Source organism: Strigops habroptila, chromosome 1 (genome assembly GCF_004027225.2).
Source record: "Strigops habroptila isolate Jane chromosome 1, bStrHab1.2.pri, whole genome shotgun sequence".
Classification (NCBI taxonomy): Eukaryota; Metazoa; Chordata; class Aves; order Psittaciformes; family Psittacidae; genus Strigops; species Strigops habroptila.
Window position 1 is genome coordinate 106,308,561 of NC_044277.2, and position 23,501 is coordinate 106,332,061.

A 23,501-nucleotide genomic window follows, 5' to 3' on the forward strand; every position below is an offset into this window, starting at 1 on the left:
TTGAATGTAGTACTTCAGCTGAGTTTTCCCCAATTCTCCCAAGAACAAAAATGGCAACTTCATTGCCTCAATGCCAACTCCTTTCAGTGCAACCAGGAATTATGTTTTCCTTCCCACCACAATCATCCCTCGTTGATTTTTTACGTGCGATCCAGTGACTCATCATCTTTTGTACCCATCTTTAATGCATTTTGTTTTCCTGATTTCAGACTACTTTTCAAGATCCTTTGCTTTCTAATAACTGTCATCTGAAGAGCACAGAAATCCCTCAAGCACACCATCATTAAAAAACAAAACTGTAATCATTTGGATGCTAAAGATTAATGAAAATGTGCTACAATTGGCCCCCAGACAGTCATTCCAGTTTAATTTATTGGATATTTACGATGTGAAATTCATTTTGCTGAGCTTCCCATTACAGCAATAGTCATTATATTTCGTTAGTTAACATATTAATATAATCGTTACCATCTTACTGTTCAGAAATTGTTTTGCCAAATTCCATGCCTTGCTGAAATACTCAGCCCTCTCAATTTATATATATGTGTATATAATATATTCAACTAGATTTAATGGTTTTAGTTATTCTCTACCCATTTAAGACGGTTTTCTTAACATATTATTGATAATCCTGACCACATTTAAACCTTTTGGGGGATGTTTGTTAAACTTTACAATTCACAAGTCGAGGTTGTTTTCTCTAGGTCATCTGTTACTTAATCACCACTCCCATTAGGAAAAAACCTGTACTTCTTTCTCTTTTTACTTTATTTCTAGTGTATTTATTGAACCTTCTCTCCATTTAGCATCCCAGCAAAATCATTTCCCAAAAAATAAAATCTTTATTAAAACATTCTGTTATTAAACGAGAATCAAATTCAATCATTTTCTTGATCTCAGTATAAATGGCTTTTCAAGGACCCTAATTTTTCCCCTAAGCTTACTCACAGCCACACACCAAATACTCGCTTCACCTACTTATGCAAGAGCGTTCACCCATATATACACATTCACATAAGCATACACATTCCAGCACCAAATTCTCGCAAATTTGTAGTTTCATCAGAAACAAGGGCTGAAAATGGAATACGTACCGTAATTACTCTGTATTTAATAGCATTTTCCTACCTTTTTTAAGCCAGCAAATCCTTCTGATTCCAAGAAGAAAAAGGCAAAGGGCATCAACACAAACAAGCATAAATTTGAAAAAAGAGAGGCAAGATTCCACAAGCCTGCAACAACCAAGAAAAGAATTTATAAGCTTTCTAGCTTTAGAAGTTAAAAATACCACACTTCCCCCTTACATAAAACAATGTAATATACATACAAGTCTAACAGAACAGTTTTTTATGATAGAGTTATTTACAGGTCATTGCTGAAAAATACTCATGTCTTTGTATAATGACCTTGAAACAAAAATTGAATACCAACTAGAACAGCAGCAAATGTATGAAATCTTGGGAGACAGACAGCAAGCTCAGGTGGACCACTTCCACAACATTCCACTAAAGGCTCTTTAGATAACTGTTTTAAAAGTTTTTAGGACAAAGATATTTTAGTACTATCAGTGAATCTCACAAAATTCAGTTCTGTGTACTCACTTCCACATTTTTTCCAAGAGAAACTCAGACAAATCACAGATTTTAACATGAGCAATACACAAATGCCATCAACACCTCCACATCAGAAGGTATGATGGTAACAGCAACAGCAGCCTTCCATGATGAGATAACTGGCTCAGTGGGCAAGAGGAGAGCAGTGGATTTTGTGGATCAAAAGCTTTAAACATCATCTCCCATTAATCCCCTCATAGTCTAATTTATGAAGTATGGGCTAGGTAAGCAGACTCTGATTTGGACTGAAAGTTGGCTGAGCTTCTGAGCTCAATGGGTTGTGACCAACAATACAAAGTCAGGCTGGAAGCCAGTTACCAGTGGTATATCCCAGGAAGTCAATATTGGGTTTAACATCTTCATTAATAACCTGGGTGATGGGAGAAGGTGCATCCTCAGCAACTTTGCTGGGGATACAAGATGGGGAGGAGCAGTTGCCCGCCACTCAGATGATCCTCGGCAAGCTGAACAAATGGGCTGACAAGCACACTGGGGACCAATCATCCCAAAAGCAGCCTTGTAGAAAAGGCCTTAGAGGAGTTGAACACAAGCCAGCAGTGTCCCCTTGCAGCAATGGTGGACAACAGCATCCTGGGCTGCATTAGGAGAAGCATTACCAGCAGCCCGAGGGAGGTGATCCTTCCTCTCTGCTCAGCACTAGTAGCACAAATCTGGAGAACTGCATCCAGCTGTGGGCTCCTCCATACAAGACAGGCCATACTGGAGCGAGTCCAACAAATGACCATGAAGATGATTAAGGATTGAAGCATCTGTCATACAAGGAGAGGCTATGAAAGCTGGAACTGGTTAGCCTTCACAAATGTTAACTCAGGGACATTTACACAACAAAGCGTACGTAGGTATCTGATGAGAGGGGGAAAGGGAAACAAGTGTTGGACTCTTCACAGTGGTATCCAGTGAATGGGGAAGAGGCAATGAGCACGAACTGAAAAACCTACTGAAACACTGGGGGAGAAACAACCACAACAACAACAACAACAACAACCACCAACAAAAAAAAAAAAAAACCCAAACACAAAAAACCCCAAACAAAACCCCACAAAACACTACAACACACAACCCAAACTTTTTCTACTGTGAGTGTAGTCAAACACTGCAACAACTTGCCCATAGAGGTTTTGTAATCTTCATACTCCAACATATTCTCAGAATCCCAATAGGCACTGCCTTGACCAGCCTTCTCTGACCCTGCTGTGAGCAGGGCAGTCAGATTAGATTATTTCCAGAGATCCCTTCCAACTTCAGCCATTCTCTGATCTAGGTGAAAAATCTAGAACTGACTAAAATTAGGACATCTGTAAGACACATGTGACATCTGCAGGAAGGGAAAAGGTTTAGAAAACGACCTGAAGCGATAACTGATCTCCATTAAGGGTATCTGCTCTATTAAGATCTAAGATGAACACCTTCTGAACAGACAATTTCTGGTGCCTAAACATGAACCCATCATCAATCATCCTATCAGAAGTTGTGCAGGATGCAGTGTTTGTTCTTCCTAAAAGCAACAGCTTACCTGCAATTTAGCAGCTAACAGATTCAACTAGTGTCACATGTTCTGCATCCTGAAAACACAGCTTTTATTTTGTAGTTGAGAAAACGAGGCTTAGTCCCCCACCTTCCCCAAAACACACATTTCCACAATTACGAAGACTCTATTCTATCACTTGAAATCCAAAAGAGAACATCCCCCATGATAAGAAAATTTGAACTAACAGCTTTGTTTATTTCTTTCTTCTCAAGCATAGGCTTGCTCATTTTCTTCTTTGAAATTATCCATTTTAGAAAGAATAGGGAAGGAAAGAAGCATTTACTGAATGTCTGGGGAATTCATTATTGAGAGAAATTCCTGTGTTTAGTTCCAAATGTAAAATACTTAACAGCTACCTTCACCTACACCCCCTTAAAAATGCTTTTACCATATATACTTCCTTTTTTTTTTTTTAAAGGAAATTATTTAAACTTCAACAAGAAATAAAAACAGGGGGGAGGAGGAAAGAAAGAGGGGTAGGAAATCTACTTCAGCAATTAACAGCACCAGGACCCAAATTTAGTCAGATAAGCTACAGAAAATAAAACAAGAAAACTCTAAAAGATGCGTGAAATATAATACTCAGTTGCTAAAGAAAACAGACTGCCTAAAGGTAGCTAAACTGCAGCTAACAAAGAGGGGGATTTTTTCCTTTTGAATTTGCTTAGCCAGGAAGCTCCAGTTACCATTCAAGAAACATTCACACATAGCAACACCAGCAAGAATGTCATTAACAGCCCTTACTAGGGGTACATTAACTCAAATAGCCTGCATTTGGTTTTGGTTGCTGGTTTGATTTGGTTTTGGGGAGGTTTTTTTTCCAGAAAATTAAGACACCAGAGTCAGAGTAGAAATACTATTAGATGGGGTAAGGGTCTCATTTCAGCTGTTTTCTCTGAGGACAGATAGTGCATTCAGTTACCTAACACAAAGCTGAATACCTGGTTGTCCTAATTTCAGTGGCTCTATCACATGTAGATCTACAATGTAAAACAGTGCTTAGAAGCTGCATAGTATGTGCAGAGTATTTTAAGGGAGGGCAGAGCAGTGCACATCTGGGGTGATTTTTAAAGAAATCCATAAATTTACACATTAGCAGCTGATAGGAACCACATTTACAGAATATTAAACTACAGGGCTACAATATGCATGTAGAGTTATGAGAAGTAAGAACAATGCTGTACTCCTCCTGATATACATACACTTTCTTCAAAGTAAAGAACACACAGGGCCCTCTTCTTCCCCCGCTGTATTTCTTATCCTAATTTGATATTTCAGAAGTCAAATTAAAATAGACCCAGAAAAATAATTATTTCATACTACACTGACTGCATCATAAGATTACATGAGAGAGACTTGAAGGCATCAACATATATAAAAGCTTTAAGCAGTCTACTGGATTTTAATTTTTTTTTTTTTTTTTTCATTTGTAGGGACCTAACAACATCCCCCATAAAATAAGTTAATGTAACATAAAAATTAATAATCTCTCAGTCTTTGGCAAATAGATCTGACCCTCAGCAATTTGTCCTTTTTCTACTCGTGGCTGTTTCATTGCGTTTTACCCCCACCTGGTGGCTGTATCCAACAATAGCACAAGTGAACATGCAGCTCTCAGAAGAATTTCTGGGTTTAGTTCAACATGCATCATATGAAAGTGTTTGTTCTAGACCCAGGTATGGGCTTTCTGCCCATAATTTTCAAAAATTAGAGGCATACATTTTTTATTATTCTACATGCCACAACTAATGCAATAGTCTACAATATAAAAACCCTTAATACTACATTCAAGTACCTCACACTACATCTCTAATTGATAAATCTGGCAAAACTGTAGGTTTTGTGCTGTAAAAAGTGCTGTAAAGCCATACAGATCTTCCCATTTGATAACATTTGCAAAGCAGTATGCAAACCGTATATGAAGGCTATGCTAGACAGTATTATGGAGATATGAATATTTTCTGGACTTGACTGCTTGTGATAGCACTATCAGTTTTCAAAATTTGCACAGGTATTTCATAACTAACTTCAAAAAGGTGTTGCCACTACATGGAATAGGTTTTGACATAGCAGCGCAGTGCTACTGTGCAAACCTACTGAACACCGCATGAGGGAGCCCTTCCCCAAGGTAATGCTTTGAAATAAAGTTACACCAATTTTTCTCAAGCTGCAGCAGCAGAAATCTGTAGCCAGATCCAAAATCCACTGATGTTTCTGAAGCCTTCACAGCAACTGTGGTAAATCTTGGTTTATTTCATTTACGTCTACCCCTACCATAAGCTTTGCAGTACACAGTCAAACTCGGAAACACCAAGATGCTGAATTTACTTCCTTGCTAGCCATTACTATTGGACTTATGAAACGTAAGTGATGCTATGTATACTTTGAAAGTGGTACTTTCAAAAGATTGTCCCATTAAAACCAAAAGATGATGGTCACTGGGAAATTCAAAGGCCTTCCTATGCAACAGCTACTTTTACCAGCAGATTTCTAATTAACCCAAGTTTTCTCAAGTCCTGTAGCAACTCTGACAGTGAAAATTCCTGAATTTGTTATTATGTAATTTTCACTCTCTAAAATATTTGATTGTCATTTTTCAAAGTCAATTCATTCACAGAAGGAAGGTCTATTTTCCATAAATATTTCTTTTCGTATTTGGGAGTAAAGAATATAAATCTGTCTGAGCAGCCAAATCCTTGTGAAAAATAAGAACTAGCTGAGGGGTTTTTCTTCCATGTAGAAGATGGTATGTCTCATACCGAATTAGCAATTCCCCATGATGTGTGACAAAACAGATCATGGAGTAACTCAACTAGAAAGAACCTCTATAGTCATGTAGTCTGATCTGCTGCTTAAAACAGCTAAACTGCAGGTGCAATCAGGTTGCTCAGGGGTTTAGCCAGCTGAAATATGCATTATTTCCTGTCTTCACCTATCCAGATTAGCTTAAAACAAATTAAAAAAACCACCAAACACCACACTCTTGCAAGTTAGGGATCAGGAAATTCATTAATTTTCTGTATTATTAGATATTTAGCAAAAAGTGTACATTTTTCAGAGAAAAATCCTCCCAAGAGCAATTATTCTCTCTTCATAAGAACAGAAAAAGGACAGCACTATTAGCTTGTAAATTATATGTTCCAGATAGTACCTTCACTATGTGAAACAATCTCCCTTCTCCAGCCAAACCTACCAAAGAGTGTCCTGCCTCCATCACTTATTTCCCTTAGACACATGGAAGTGTTCAAACACCGGACGCAGTAATGTGTCCATTACACATGTAATACTTGTAGGCATGTTAACTAATATCGGAAAGCATGGAAAACTCACTGCCAGACATCAAGGCATCATCGCAGAAAGTACGAGTAATATTCTTCCCTTGCATCTTTTCCTTGAAACAGTTTATTTTTATTGCGCCTCTACCACACTCAATACATTTATATTCTATTATTTTCCTTGTTTACAAATAAATCACTAATAGTTTAACTATCCAACCCCAACTGCTCATAGCTAGCAAGTTTCTTGAAACAGATTTTTATTTTGAGAATAAATTCGTATGTATCATCATAAAGACAGTCTTATGAATCTTTAACACACAAGGAAGAAGTTTGAAGAGTGTGTTTTTAAGTTAGCTTCTAGTAGCTTTTATTCTATACTAATATTTACAGCAGTGAATTTGGTTTAATTCCATGAAGTCTGCATAATTCTTTAACAAAAAGAAAAAAAAAAAAAAAAAAAAAAAAAAACAAAAAACCCACAAAAAAACCCAAACCACTCAACAGTTAAGACAGACTTTTGTGATAAATCATACAGCAGCAAAACCAGCCGATAACATGTTAAAAACTCAATTAGCACCTTAGATGAAAATAGAATTATTAGTTTGAAAATAAGAACATATCTGTGCACGTATAACGAAGACATCCATTTTAATTACATTATGCTGAGTACTAACCATGAATTAGTGAGCCATTTAACCACTGAATATAGTAGTTTTGTGGAAAAGAAAGCAGGATCTCATTGCTGATTATTGAGAAAGGTAGAAGCAGGACTGCACCAGCTGAAACTGCTAGAGTGAAGGTGCTCAAGAACAGCCTGAAATTTAAAGAAATGCACCACTGTTACCACCAACATGCTCTGAACAAGGGGAAAAAAAGTAGTTAACCTACCTATTAATCAGTGTCCGAAGGCAACACATTCTTACATTGTAAAGGGGTAGGAGAAACTGATTTCCACAATATTTCACTTCTAAAAAGCATATTTCAAATACCAAGCAGTTTACAGAATCCAGTAAAAATAATTAGTTTTAACCAACTACCACAATTATTCTCTAGTACTCGCACACATTCAATTCCAATGTCATACACACGTTAAATTACTGAATTTCATGGAATATCTTTTCCTAAGTCTCCTATTTCAGTTTATTTCCTACATGCACACTCAGAATGGAAAAAAAAAAAAAAAATAAATAAAAATCACTTTCTATACTCTTATCAGAAATTTTAAAATCAGGGCAGCTTATAATGTCTAAAAAGTAAGCACTATTTGAGTATCTCGTATGATGGGATTTTCTGATAGCTTTTTCAATACAGAAAAATTGTCAGATTTAAAATACTTAAGGTTTTACATTTTAGATCCCAAATACAACTTGTATTAAATGCCATCTTGTGGCATTAAAAAGAACTGTGTTCTTCAAAAAGAAAAAAAAAAACAAACCACAAAAAAAACCCCTCAAAAGTCCCCACACATTCTTACGGCACTAACCCAATGTTAGAATGAAATTAAAAATAATTCTCAAAATTGCATGACAAAGAAGATAAATAGATTCTTCCTACAACAGGATTGTCAGTAAGCTGCTTACAGACTTTTCATTAACAGTCTACAAATCCATCGTTCATTCACACAATACTTAAAGGCTGGGTGACTATTTTTTAAGAAATACTCTTACATGTTTGAAGTATTTTTTCTTTTATTTAAGGATGTTTAAGTACTCTAAGCGATAACTGTGAAGCCTAACACAATGCAGCCTTTCAAGGTGATAGAGCAGCTTGGCTTTGTTTTCTGCCCATTAAGTCCTGACAATTATGCTACACAAATAAATATCCATCTGCATATGTTTGAAAGTTATTGCTTTGGGGAAATAGCATGCACACTTAAGGAACAAGAAAGCTTAGGCTGAAAGAACAAGAAGCATTTTATATTTGTAACAACAGTTTTAGTGAAAGGCTATTACTTTATAGAAGTGCTAATCCTGTCTTACACTGCTTTCACATTAAACCACAACATTTACAGCTGATATTTGTTGCATTTTAAAGCTAAACTAGAACATAGGTGTGCGGGTGGGGATAACAGTTAATAAGACTCTTAGACTTTTTGAATACGGAAAAATTCAGAACCAGGCTAAGACCACAGCTGCTACAAAAAAATCTTCAATTTAGAAGAGCCTTCACTATAGTCTTAAAAGCACAGGGTAGATGCTCCTCTACTTGAGGGGGAATCATTTTCTCATAGCATTTAAAAAGCATGTATTTGTCTCTAGATCTGAAGTAGATCTTGTGGCAATAACTATTTAAAACTCATATAAAACATTATTATCAGATGCTACTGAGAGAAGTGTGCCTAAGACTTACATCATCTTTGTACACCTCTGAAGCTTGCCACAAATGCACAACTAAAAGTGAACAGCTTGCAATGTTCTCGGCAATTTCCCAGGGTACAAGACAAATCAATAAAACACTCGATGATCTCTCCTTCCAAGGGGATGACAGTACCACCATAGAAGAGCTAAGAACATTGAAATAAGCAAGCAGCAAGTCCACATAGTTTAGCAAATCACGTAACTGAGAGGGCAGCAACAGCTCACAGATGTTCTGTAAACCTTCAGACATATTTAAAACAGAGATTAATATCTAGCTCTACAAAGGAACAGGAAGAGGAGATGAGTTGCTGGCAGACCAACAGGTCTGGCAAGTGCTTGTCTTCCATTTGTTATTCTTTTTTAAGCTTTTATTAAAATGATCAAATACATATGTCTACTTCAGGATGAGATATTCACTTCAGGTGCATGAATTTCACCTCTCACATCAGGTGCTCATGCAATATACTGGCCAACATCATGCTTACCAGGAAAGCCACAGGTAAAAAAAAGCCCTAAACCAAACTGCCTTGCCTCTTGTCATGCCTTTCACAACTCAAAGCGCCACTTGATTAAATCTTTTTCTTCTGCCCTCTAGCAATCTATTTGCTGTCACATTTAAAATGGACTGTTACTTATTTGGAAGAATAAAAGATTCCTATCACAACAATGTATTCAGGAAAAGAACTTCTTCAAAAAGAGCTATACATACGATATTCTGTTAACGATGGCATCTTCATCCTCTTGCTCATCTGAAAAATTACATTACAGCAGGTTATATTCAATACTTAGTCATCTTTCCTCAGACTAAAATGTATATACATAGGCACAATTTTAATTTACAATTAAAGTTTAGAATTACTAAAAGAATTTATTAGCATCAATATTTTGAGCGTGTTCCTACCAAAAATGAATATCTTTTCTTTTTTTTGCTTATCTGAAACTCTTTTCAAATCAATGTAACTACAAAGTTACTTCACTTTATTTAAACATGCAGATCAAAACTTCCTGGAAACATCTTCCAGAGGGCTCTATGGCAAACAAGCTTTCAGACTACTACTACCATGGCTGCTGCTACAAACTGTCTACTTTGGGCACCTCTGAAACCACAGAGAGCAAGCAAGCTACTACAGGAAAGTTTTAGGGTCCATACTAACTACTATTAAATCCCTAAGCAGATGTTTCATTTCCAATATTAATGCAGTGTTAAAATTAGAAAACCTACTTAGAACAGTAGTGATGACGCTGTGGTTGCCTCCCATTATTCATCTCAACTCCTGAGGATTTGGTGGGGGGGAAGGAGAGTTGTTTTGGATTTAAGACACCAAGGCTTCCCTTCTGCTATTTCACATTTTAGTCCGTTTTTGGACTTACTCCTCAATCCTCCTTACGTTTTTTGGACTTAATCCTCAATCAATATTCCAACTTTTTGAAATATCATCAACATTTAACTCAGAGGTCAATCAATAATGTAGCCTTTATTTATTCTTTATATCCTTCTCTAGATACATCTGTACACAAATGTATGCATTTCTACATTTGAAATAATTTTGGAGTCATCTTTTAAGTCTCCCAGGTTTTCTATGAGTGGTAACTCAATTTATTTTAAAATCTAAGAATAAATAAAGCCAGGTGTTTCAAGTTCTTAAGAGTCATGCACACACTTGAAATAAACATTAACATCATACTATTTTGAAATTCTTCTGTGAAAGTACATTGGGTTATTGTTTCTGGGGTTTTACGGGAATCTCATGCTGTTTTGAGAGACTAAGTCAAGGTCTCTTATGAATCATTCTGGCTAAAGAGCCTGTTGTAGAAACAACAAACAATTTGTCCTGAAAAAGAGTTCCAGACATGTTAACCCAGGAAGATCCTAGGAGGTTACAGAAGTTCGCCTTACTAAATGCTCAGAAAACTTTCATAAAGTCAGGACAGCTGCAGAGCAGTTCCTCTCACTAGGTGATAACATCAACTACCAGAAAGTAATAAAAGTGCCTGTACATCCAATAGTGTTTGCCAAACCCATTCCCCCTCCCTGCTCTTCCCTAAGTGGCAGCAGCTTTGTAGTATCCAAAATACATATCAGGATCAGAAGATCAGAAGTATCTAACTTCCTTACTTTCCATGGTTAAAGAGATGTACTTTTTTTTTTTTTTTAGGTATTAAATTTCTTGAAGAGTTTACTTTTTTAAACATGAATCCAGCTCTATAACAACACAGGTCACTATAGCTCAATCAACAGGTTGCAGTAAAGTTCCAAGTGCCAAGATCATCATGCATAAAAATGCTTCCCCACCATGACTGTTACCAAGCACCAAGGTTGATATAAGCTGTCAAGAGTCAAATTCTGTCATTTTATACAGTTTTTTAATGCTATTTGTCTTTAGAAGAAACATACAAGAAAGTAACAGGAGTTGCTACAGACTAGTTTCAGACAATGTTTCTAAAGAAAAAAAAAAAACATACAGGATTATCTCAAGGAGTGGTGAGGTCATAAGGAACAGGTTGAGAACACCGAAACAACCGTACCTGAGCAAAGGCGGCATTTTTAGAAGAAATCTACTACTTCCCTTCTGTATTACTGACAACCTTCTCACTTTACCAGCTAAAGCTCTGAACTCGATTTTAGTGCTAGAACACAGCCTGAAGATACTCATGTCAGCTTTTCCAGAACAAAAAGGAGAACAAGAGGATCTAAAGGCAAGGGAGGCAGAAACATCTACTTGAAATTATCCCCTTTCTTCCCTCTCAAAACAGTTCAAATTTAGAGCCAAAACAGAACAACTGATTGTGGCCATCCACACCACCCCCATAACAGGCACCCACTGTCATTCAATTGGAGAGTGCCAGCTACAGAATTCACTGATCCTTTCCCGAGATGCTTCAGTGCACTCCTTCCATTGATTAGTGATAGTAGAAGGAACATTGAAGTGTCTGGGAAGTGCCAGAGCAGGCACAAAGGATGCGTTGGGAATCTATGGCTCAGGGAAAAAGGGAGCAGACGGGGCAGAAGAGCAGCATATACAATCAGATCAGTCCAGGCTGCCAAAGACCAGCAGCCTGAGAAACACTTCTGGTCAGAGATCTAGCTCTTCCACTTTCCTTGTGGAGGCCAAAAGAAAAAGAATCACCTATTCACTTGAAAAATGAAATTATTTTTTTAATATATTAAAAAGTTTATGCTTACCTGCCTTCCTTTTGTATCTTGTGATTATGAAGTAAGAAACTATGTAGAGAACAGCAAATAGGAGAAAACAGATCTAGGGAAAAAACAAACAAACAAACATTGCATTAATTGGGTTGCAAAGAAATGCCCAGATTATAATACTAATAACCTGAAAAAACAGTATCTACAGTTTAAAATTGAATTCAGATCAACAAAAGGGTATTCTATGTAAACGTCAACACCATTATGTTTTATATCTTACTAGGAGAAAGTTAAACGCACAAGAACAGTTCTATTAGAGTAACAGGTATTGGATCAACTATATGGCAAGCAAGTTTTACTCTAAAATAAGAAAAAAGCCTCATTTACAGTGTGATTGGGAAAGGGGTGGGTTGGGTTCTTTTTTGAAGTTTGAATCCACTTGTGTTGTAGGAGTTATCACACTTTGTATCCCCTTCACATGTAACCTAAGGGTAATCATATTTTATACAATGGGCTCTTGAAGATTTATTTTTAAGTAAGCTATTAACATATGTGGAAAGAAAACAGCAATTCTGTTTACTATTTCCATCGCGTCTTGAATCAAACAAATTCCAGGCAACAACACACACACGAGACACTCATCTGCCCACAGTGGATGCCCAAGCACAGGCTAGTCAAACACAACATTTCCTTCACAGTCAGAAGCCAAGGGCACAATCTCCCTCCTCCTAAGGTAGGTGGCTTATTTAGGTCAGATGTACCTTGAACCCAGCATGACTTGCATCAAGTTGTTTCTAAGATTTAGCACTACAATTCCAATTTGGTAAAAACGAAACACCTACAAATATGCTGGAAATCTTGGGGGAAAGAAGTCAAACAACAAGACAGTTTTAACCCTCCAAGCCTTTGTGGGGAAACAAAAAAAAAAGGGGGGGGGGCAGAAAAACAAATTATTTGCTCCTGAATAAGGCACCAGGCACCCAACACTGTTTCCTCAATCTTGTTTGCTGATACCTATTAAAAACATGAGTCAGAAATGAAACAAGAAAGAAGCATCCCATTGCGTGATGACTGATCCCATCCCTTGAGCTCCATAAGTACCTGAGCAGCCGTAGCAAAGAGTTCTACATACCAGCAGCGTATTCTGCTTTCTGTTAGCTTGCAGAAACAGATCACCTGTACGTCACAGGCAGAAAAGCCACCTGAAGCAGCCCAAACTGTCAAGATTCATTTGCTTATGCACAATACTAGAAGCCAGCTCTTAAGTCTCAACACACAGCAGTTAACCAACTGAATGAGGCAAAACTGTTGTAGCAGGTTTTACTACTAAAATGAGTTTTTCCATATTACCTGTACAAGGTTTGGGGTTTATTTTAATTGGCCCTGCCTGGATCTGCAATTCACAGTATCAGCACTTTAAATGTGTTCTACTTCTGTCTGAGCTTTATCTCCTTCGTGATCCGAAATTGCAAGATTACTTCACTGGGCAGTAGCTGATCTATTTCTTTAATCAATCATTTAAAGATTTGTTGCCTTTAAGAACTCACTGTCTTAAAGTCAGGAGCAGAAAATCTACCCTAAGTGAAAGCGAAAAACAAAAGCAAAGGTAATGAGGATAGCCCTTAAAAATTTATATCTAAATAAGTGCATTGCATCTAGATCAGCAGAATGAGAGGGGGGGAAAAAACAAATTGTTCAATCAAGAAAGACAGACTTTTAAAGGAATACTAATAAAAAATAAACTAAGAGAGTTATTTCTTTTGTGTAGACAGACAGATAAAAAAAACAAAGCACAGCCAAATGTTTGAGTTTAGCATTTGAGCGCCTGCAACTGCCCTACAGATGTCTCCCAGAAGTATCACAGTGCCACAGGTCCACAAGTGACAACGGAGTTCAGTCTCTGTGCAGGCAATACAGAGCTGTGATACCAGAAATACAGATGCTGAAAATTAGATTTTGTAACTATATCTCTGAATGCAACTACTGAATCTGAATGGAGTCCACTGCTCCAACTTTCCAGAGGATGGTCCAAAGACAAAAAGGTTTTGATAAAGAACTTAATTTTTTTAAAATCTATTAATAAGTAATTTTATTAATATTTAATTTAAAAATATGCTGATCTATTTTTTAATCAGGAAGAACAAAATAAACTGAGAATAGCCTTGGATTTTCAGAGTACTCTGACACAGCTTGTCCTGTCAGTATCATTAAACACAATGCCAGTGCTGAAAGAGAGTCCTTCTCTAAGTTTCCAGTTCCTCTGAAAACGAGACCAAGGCTATAGACAGAGATATCTAATTTTAGGCATCCACTTTTGAAAATCAGGTATCATATATACAGGTCAGTAAAATCCTTTACAAATCTGCCAGACCCAAATAAAGATAAAATTAAGCCAAAAATTAGTTTAACTATATTTAAAACAAGAATAAAAATTACCACAATCTTGTTTATATCTTCAAATAAAACAGATGACCTCTATTCTAGCTGTGATAACAAAGTTACAATGAAAATGTGGGTCTGCACTTAGAAGGTACCACAGAGATAACTGAGATATTTTGAGGTCACAGCAGATGAAAGCTGTCCAGTAACACGAACTGCCAAATGTTATTTTTCTAGTTTTAGATGACAGCTACTTCGCAACTCAGCAATAAGGTGTAACTATATATTTTGGTGTAATTATCCTTCTACTTCTGTCAGAATTGAGAACAGTTTTGTAAACATCTCATGAAGTTTATTGCCAAAAATTCATGTAATTTTAAAGTTATCAGCAAGAAAAGGTAATTCAGAAATTAAAATTCTTTTATAACAACCAAAACAAGCCAATAATCAAACTCAGAAATATCACTTCAATCTCAATTCACTTATGATCCTGAAGTGTTTCTAACCACACATTCTGAAGAGCTTTCAAAAGGGAGTAGCAAAAGCCAGCATCCTAACTATTTTTAGAGTGGAACTCAGTTAAGTTGGGGAAAAGGAATGTGTTGCCCATGATAGCCAAAGAATAGATTCCACTGTCATGTCACGCTGCTATCCTGGGTTCTTACTCCTCATAATGCTCTTTGTTTCAGGATATTTTTGTACTGCAAAAAACATACAGCCCTTGTTTGTACTTCTTCTGCCTTAAGTTCGTGTTCCTCAAACATGAATGCAATACTCCAGGTAAGGTCTTATGGCTATATGTAACAGCACCACGCCTTTCTTTCTGTACTGAAAATTGTCTTGGGTTTGCATGGCAGGTGTTGGTGGGGGGGGGCTACAAGGGTGGCTTCTGTGAGAAGCTGCCAGAAGCTTCCCCTATGTCTGATAGAGCCAATGCCAGCCGGCTCCAAGACAGACCCACTGCTGGACAAGGCTGACCCATCAGTGACAGTGGTAGCACCTTCTGGGATAGCATAATTAAGAAGTGGGGGCAAAAGAGCACAACTGCAGCTGGAGAGAGGAGTATGTGAGAGAAACAGCCCTGCAGACACCAAGGTCAGTGCAGAAGGAAGGGAGGAGATATTCCAGGCACTGGAGCAGAGATTCCCCTGAAGCCCATGGCGCAGACATAGTGAGGCAGGCTGTGCCCCTGCAGCCCATGGAGGTCCACACAGGAGCAAGTGTCCACCTGCAGCCTGAGGAGGACCCCAGGCTGGCACAAGGAGATGCCCAAAGGAAGCTGTGACCCCACAGGAAGCCCACACTGGAGCAGGGTCCTGGCAGGACTTGTAGTCCTGTGGAGAGAGAAGCCCACACTGGAGCACGTTTGGTGGCAGGAGCTGTGACCCCACAGGGGACCCGCACTGGAGCAGCCTGTTCCTGAAGGACGGCACCCACGGAAGGGACCCACGCTGGAGCAGCCTGTTCCTGAAGGACGGCACCCATGCTGGAGCAGCCTGTTCCTGCAGGACTACACCCGTGGAAGGGACCCATGCTGGAATATGCAGGTCTTCCCACAGCTGCATGAAGAACTGCAGCCTGTGAGGACTCACATTGAAGAAGTCCATGGAGGACTTCTAGAGACCCCAGGCTGGAGCAGGGAAAGAGTGAAAGGAGTCCTCCTCTGAGGAGGAAGGAGCAGCAGAGACAATGTGTGATCAACTGAACCAGAACCCCCACTCTCTGTCCCCCTGTGCTGCTGGGGGGAGGGAGGTAGAGAATTTGGGAGTGAAGTTGAGCCCAGAAAGAAGGAAGGGCTGGCGGGAAAGGTGTTTCAAAATTTGGCTTTATTTCCTATTATCCTACTCTGATTTGATTGGTAATAAATAAAACTAATTTCCCCACGTTGAGTCTCTTTTGCCCGTGATGGTAATTGCTGAATGATCTCTCCCTGTCCTTATCTTGACCCAAGAGGCTTTTGCTTCATTTTCGCTTCCCTGTCCAGTTGAGGAGTGGAGTGATAGAGCAGCTTTGGTGGGCACCTGGTGTCCAGCCAGGAACAATCCACCCGAAAATATTTCAACACATTCACCTGAGAATCATGCTAGGAACTTAGCATTATCCTTCAAACACTGAATCCTTCCATGCTGTCCTCCCCAATTGCTTCCAACATAGCAGCTATGAAGTTACAGTAGAAACTCGTTTTTAGGGTTCATCACTATGTCTTTTAAAAACCATACCTTAATTTCACGCCACATCTATTATTTCAGGGTAATCAAGTCCTTTCTGCACCATGTTCTAACCCTCCTTTGCATTGACTACATCTCCTAAAGATTTGGTTTTGTGCTAACAACAGAATTTTTTACTTCATTTCCATTTAAGTTGAGCAAGAATTTTCTTAATACTGATACCCAAGGAAACTGAATAGTAGCTTTTCCCCCAAGATCCAAACACAACACCTATGGCCAGGCACTCTACTAGCCACTTTCTTATTCACTTTACAGCTCTTCTTCTAAGGCACGCTGACCCTAGTTTAAAAAATACCTTTCAATGCTTTTCCTGGATATAGATGCAAAAGAAACACTCTACCAATAGTCATGTTGCTTCACAAAATAGAGTTCTTGACTCCTAATTTGACTTTCTTAGAAAACCCTTGGGAGAGGGAAAATTCACATATACATATGTTCATAGTACCCTAAATCACCTGTCAACTTTCATTTCTGATCACTTATTAAAAAGCATAGGTAGTTATACTGAAATAGGGCACTGATCAAAACCAACAAAACACCGCACATAAAGCTACACTGATATCTTCAGGGAGACACCTATATTCTTTAAATTCCGTATTTTCTTCAGAAAACTATTATATTTGACAGTATTGGAGCCAATATTGGAATACCGTATTAAATCCAAATCATACCGCAAGCTATTTTTTCAACCAAAAAGCAGTGTTTTATGCCATCACCCATCTCTACAATAAGAGCAGACAAAAGCTAAGGATGCTGCAAATGCAGCAAATCTAGGACAAGCTATATTCTTCATAATCCCAAGCTCTCTGCAAGGAGTTTTTCACTGGAGCTCAACCAGGTTTGATTTGAGGAGACAGTGAAGACACTGCAGAGAATGTACAGGAATGTACAGAGAATGTCAGGATTTCTGACATTCTCTGAGAATGTTAACTTAAGAACTACCACACATAAAATAATAGCTTCCTATCTTACAATTTATTTCCTTAAATTCATTCCAACTTTACAGAGGGGCAAAGTAGTTGTGTCTGTTGCCACAGTTAGACTGCTCCTGGGAAGCTACTTTAAACCCAACTATGTTATAATCCCACATTTTAGGGGAAATGCACTTGGTCCGTGTTTGACCAACTGCATCAAAATATAAACGAAATTAAGAAGAGACAGGATTTTATGTGGTTATAGCCAAACAGTCAAGTAAAGCAATTTTTAATAATTTTAATGTCTTTTTCTGTGTTCTCCCATCCACACCACTCAGTAACTGAAAACAAAATGCACGGATCCTATGCTACATTTAGGGGCTCCCTAGCACGTTAAGAAGTCTTCAAACCTGGAGCATGTAATTCATTAACATCTCTGCATAGGATAAATACAACCTCTGGTAGGACAAGCAAAGAAACCTGTCTTCCCCTGGAGCTCTTAATCTTCATTTGGGAAAGGAAGTGTTCTCTGCTCCTGCTTAGATAACACACTAGACATGCCAAGAAAGGCTACTTCTAGAGATGTACGGCACTACATTCTTAGGTATCTTGTATCCAATTCTTCCATCGAGTCATACTTTTGAATCTGTTATCCAAAGTCATCCAAGCATGATCCACGTCATACCTTTGGATCTGTACCAGACAGCTCTCAGTTCCTGTGAGAATGAAGCTGCAGATAAACTGCACGCACTTCAGTTCGTAACTATGCGTGTCTAAGGGGCTGGCACTGAAGAGCCTAGCATTAAACACAAGCAGGTCTGAACTAACTCAATTTACGTAGTACTTATCTCACTGACAGTTGTTAAAGATCAGCTGACACTAATTTGCCCATGTGGATGATCTTTAAAACTTTGGCACTGAAATTCATGCCTCAGATTGGTAAAGCATCATCTTCTGTTGCAAATGCTGGAGCTACACTTTCATGCTAAAAAAGAATATTCTCAAAATGCAGAAGGTTCTCTCCTCCCCTCCTTCTGCCCAAGATACAACCAACCTTCACAATTGTAATTTGTGTGTGCATTAAAAGCTGCATTTTTGTCTACAGAAAGATCAACAGCTTCTATTTACATAGCACAATATTCTCAACTATCACGCAGGAAATACAGCTGTATTTTACACCAGGTAAAAAGCATATAGCTGCATTGCCCAGTAATAGTTCAACACCTGACAATCAATGTGCCCTGCCAGCAAACACTCCAAAGAGCATCCTGGGCTATATTACTAGAAGTAAGGCCAATAATCATGGGAAGTAATTACCTCTTTCCAGTCAGCATTCATAAGGTCACATGTAGTTCCTGCATCCAGTTTTGAGTCTCCAATGTAGTAAAGACATTGGTAATTGCAGCAAGGAAGAGCACCAAGATGTCAGAAGGCTCCAACACCTGCCTGGTGCAGACAGGCTGAAGGACCTTAGCTTGTTCAGCCTAAGTACAAGGCTTCAGGAAGACCTGATAGTAGCTTGCCAGTACTTGTGAAGGGGTTATTAAGAAGGCAGAGCTGGGCATTTGACAGCAGTGCTCAGTGGGAGGATGAGACTGGAGGTAAGGAGAAATCTCCTCCATGAGAAGGGCCATGCAGTGGAACCAGTTGCCCAGAGGTTTTCAAGCTGTAAATAACCCAGAACGACACTGTAGATGATTCTCCTCCAAGCAGGCGGCTGGGGTCCAGTCAGCCTTCTTTTCTATTAATCTGAATAAACTAGCATCATTAGAAACTTTGTCACCTCATAGTTTACACCCTTGTCCAGGTCATTTATGAATATGTTTAAAAGTTTTAATGTAAGCATAGGCCCCTATATGACTGCATCAGGGATGTCTTCCCCCTATGAAAAAGCTAGACATCCTCCAGAACAAGTTTTAGCAGTAAGGAACCGCCACGGAAATCCTTTTCAGAAAGAAGCCACAGACCTTAGTAAGGTTCTTTGATTTAACACACTTCCGAGCATGAAACACAGGTTCAGGATTTCCACTTGAAAAGCATCAAAGCAGAGAAGTGATAATTTCCTCCCACTTGACTGGATACTAGTGTTTAAAATAGGGAGAAGTAAATCTGGAGGAGCAAAACAGTGAAGAGTGAAAGAAGTGAACAGCATTGTACTATGCTGTCTATGAAATGAAAGATCAAGAAGCTCCAAAAAAATAAGGGATTGAAGGAAGTAACAAAGCAGCTGCATCAGTATTAAAACAAAAAGTTACTACTATTACATCCACCAGCATTTCGATGCAAAGGATATGCAAAAAAGCAGCTACAGACATAATGAAGACTATCTCCACTTCTTACAGCTACTTTAGAGAATGTGCCCTTTTCCCTAGGTAGAGAAGGCAGCACAGAGAAAACAGGGGTCACTGGGTAACACCACTCTGTAGAACACATCTAAGAGTTGAAACCACAACTGTCGGTGTTTTGTTTGACCATGATTACCACCTACAGAAAAGTACCAGTGTTGCACTTCTGGGTTTTAATTTCTATAATAGAGAACAACTAAACATAGCATGATACACCCATCTCTTGCTGCTGTCATGCTGCTAAAGCATTTTAATGGCCATTAAAATGCCACAGGACAACTGAAAAACATCCTCCTACTGTCCCACCTGGCAACTCCTTTTGTTTACTCATGGAAAGGATGGCAGGAATAAACAGCAAGAAATACAGGTGGAGACAAGTAGTTCTGCTCTAACAAGTCCATTATCCCATTGACATGTAAAAAGCAAATAAAGCCACCTGATTTGGATGTGTCAACAGTAAGTTATCTATAACAAACTACGCACACTAAATAAAACTATTTATTTTAAAAAAACTCTGAGCTCTATCAGTAGATTAAGTTCACTCTAATCCAGCCAGCCTTATACACAGCATGACACACTAAACTCAAGCTTAGGATAAAATGACAAACATGTCTGATGACTACAGATTGATTTTACTCATTTGACACAGCCCTCCACACCTATGATTTCCCTACATCTATGGTCTCCTCTCAGGACTCCTCCCTGGCTTAAGACCTGTGCAAGAGGTTGACCCACTTTTTTTTGTTGGTTCCCAAGTCATGAAGAAATCAAAAGTGGTTCAGAAGCTTGGTGCCTAGAGTTGCTTATCTAGGAAAAAATTTCCAGGATATAACAAAGTATGAAACATCCCAAAACATATTCTATGTGCGAGAGATACTGCTCAGCTGAAGATAAAAACCAGCTTCTATAGCCCTTTCAAAGAGAGCTTCCATACTTCATCCACTTAAAACTACTTTCAAGTTAACTTCACCAGCAGCAGAGCCCTACTTCAAACTAATGCAGGAATTCAAATCAATATATGAATTCGTTAGCTTTTACATTCCTTTTTATATACTTAATAGGAATGAATTTATGTTGCTGGGTAAAGGGGCAAAAAAAAAAATAAGTTGTGATGACACCTCCACAACCCTTAGTAAAAGATACCTCTGTTCAGGGTACTGTATTTTATACCTACTAATACACACAAAACTCCACAAAAAACTAACTGCAAGTCATTTTTATTTAATACCTGTACAGGCTACAGCAATGCCATTAAAAGTGGATTCAAGAATATTTTTCAGCATTAGTGCAAGACTTATAAAAACACCCTCTAGAATTAGCACCAATAGCACCAACCTAGATCATGCTAACATTCTCCCACTGAATGAAAGTATTATTCAACATTTCACAGCCAGGCTATAATAATGGGTTATATTAAACCTTCACAGTCATTCCATTAAAAATTCCTTTCAGAAAAAATAACCTCAAAAGTCTCTTTAATACAATTGGGTAAACAATTTGTGTTAAGGCAGCTTCTTTGGCTAATATTAATTTCCAGGACAAGGTGCATAATTATTTTAGAAGACAGAACTAATGAATTCTCTCCTCCTAACTCATAAACATCCTCTTCCTTGTCTTCTCATGCATACATATGTACCGTAGAAATTTGAAGTAGCGCATCTGTTTTTTCACCACCACTCCCAAAACACAGACATATTTAAACTACAATACTTGTCTGTTTTCATAATTCTAACCAATTATGCAGATTATCTACTGGACCTAAGTTATCACAGTGTTAAACTTGGCAAATATTTTAGACATGTTGCTATTATAAAACTCAAAATAAACTCATTAGCATCAGCTAAATATGTTAAAAACAGAAATAACAGGTAATGTTAAAAATGGGATATTCAAGGCATAAACAGGCACTTAAAACCAACAGTGAAACTGGGAAGCACCACATTTCAATTACAGCCATGGAGCCTAATACTGGAAACCACACCGCTATATGCCAAGAAGGCAAAAGGGAAAAATAAATTAATCACACACATATAGTGTTTCTATCCTCTGTATATAAAACTCAGCCATATGCTAACTTCAATGCCACCTATAGACACACTACTCGCTGTAGAAAGCATACCTGATATGGAAATAGAAGGAACAGAAATAAAGTTTGATAGAATAATATTTTCCAGTTAATCAAAATTTTCAAAGCCAAATTAATTTCAAATTAGTAAAATATTAAAACAGTACAAAGCACTGGGCTGTAAGAACCATGTTGGTGATAGTTAGAAAACCCTTAACACATTCAGTTAATTGAGAAATTAGAAACCCCTGTGTGGAAAGCAGTCCAGCAACACTACAACACATATTTAACACCAAGCCCATGAAACATTAACAACAGCTTTGTACCCATCTTCATGAGAGTAAATTGGGCCCCAAAGAGCAACAGCTCAAAGCTGCAGGAAGTATGAAGCAATTTCACTTGTCAGGTGAATGACTAATAAAGGGTTACAGTAGTAACTTAGTCCAGGTCATCTCTACCCAGCTGTACGCATACCTTTTGGAGCGATATAACACCCAAGGCTGTTCATCATTATATGCATAAAACCAAACTACAACCATGACTTTCAAAGTCTCTCCTGTTCCTGCATTATAAGCTATGTAAAGTCTTGCACATTAATGTTGCCAAGCAGTGCCCCTAGTCATTTGACAGTACATGTTTACAGGAAAGCTATAGTGGTTTTCAAAGTAAGGGGGAGGGTGTGGAGAGAATAGAGTATTGCAGAAGTTAAGACTTTCTCAACAAGAGTCATCACTACCCTCCTAAATGAGGATAAATACTAAATTAAACAGGGGAGGATGAAAGACGGGAAAGGAGAAAGCACTGCAGTAAAACTCACTTACATAACCTCCAAATAAAAGCAGTAAGCTTATATTGAATGAAATGTTTCCTTTAGATAGTCTTCCTTAACCTGAATTTCTGTCACCAGAACTAAACTCACTTTCATTATACCTTCACTGGCACCTTACTCCCTAATTCCCCCTCTGCTCTGACATTACCACCATCTACCACCTACTCTGTTGCTCTGCTCTCTGCTTCACCCACCCCTCAATCCTCCTCAACATCTCTGAAAACACTTCTTTCCAGAGGGTCTTGTGCTTATGAGTTCAATCACACTCAGCATCCCTACATCACAGCAGAGATTGAGGCATTCATTACAACCCTGTGATCACCTAGTTACATCCTGACAGCTTCCCCAGTCCCTCTACTACAGGAGCAGCTATCCAAACAAAACCCAAGATAGATATGCTTGTCTGTGGTCTTGTAATCGATAGCTGAGTTTGTCTGCCATCAGTGTTTTCCCCTTCTCATTAGATTTTCTCAAATCTAATTTACATCTTAATCTAAATTTTCTTAAACAGATGTTTGCACCTTCCACGAAGTCTGTTACTCTTTTGGTCAACTGCTATCACAAAGAAACACACCAGTGTTCAAAAGGAATTCTTTTGAACTGTAACTAATAGCAACTTTTTACACTTCAGCCTTTCATGCTTATTACATGTAAACAGAAAAAGCAGAACTCTCCAAAAGTGGTTCCTGCTTTGGGAATAAGCATCAGTCTATCTACTTGTTTTGGCCATGTATTTGGAGATGCCTACTCATTCCAGACAGATCCACCAGCACTGGTCCTCAGGACCAGCAGCCAGAAG

General features: G+C 38.3%; 1 protein-coding gene across 6 annotated transcripts in view; it reads right to left on the reverse strand.

Moving 5' to 3' along the window:
* Positions 1-23,501, reverse strand: part of LMBR1 (limb development membrane protein 1) — a 76,940-nt gene that overhangs the window by 47,976 nt on the left and 5,463 nt on the right. For 3 of the 6 annotated variants that reach the window (XM_030481068.1, XM_030480894.1, XM_030480982.1), the window contains 4 exons: positions 11,982-12,054; positions 9,507-9,546; positions 7,115-7,254; positions 1,129-1,232 (listed from right to left, as the gene is read on the reverse strand). In XM_030481068.1, the coding sequence (XP_030336928.1) occupies positions 1,129-1,232; positions 7,115-7,254; positions 9,507-9,546; positions 11,982-12,054 (357 nt within the window). Of the gene's footprint in view, positions 1-1,128; positions 1,233-3,147; positions 3,197-7,114; positions 7,255-9,506; positions 9,547-11,981; positions 12,055-12,592; positions 12,800-23,501 lie in introns of those variants that run through there. The other 3 variants (XM_030481150.1, XM_030481312.1, XM_030481219.1) reach the window with 3 other exon arrangements.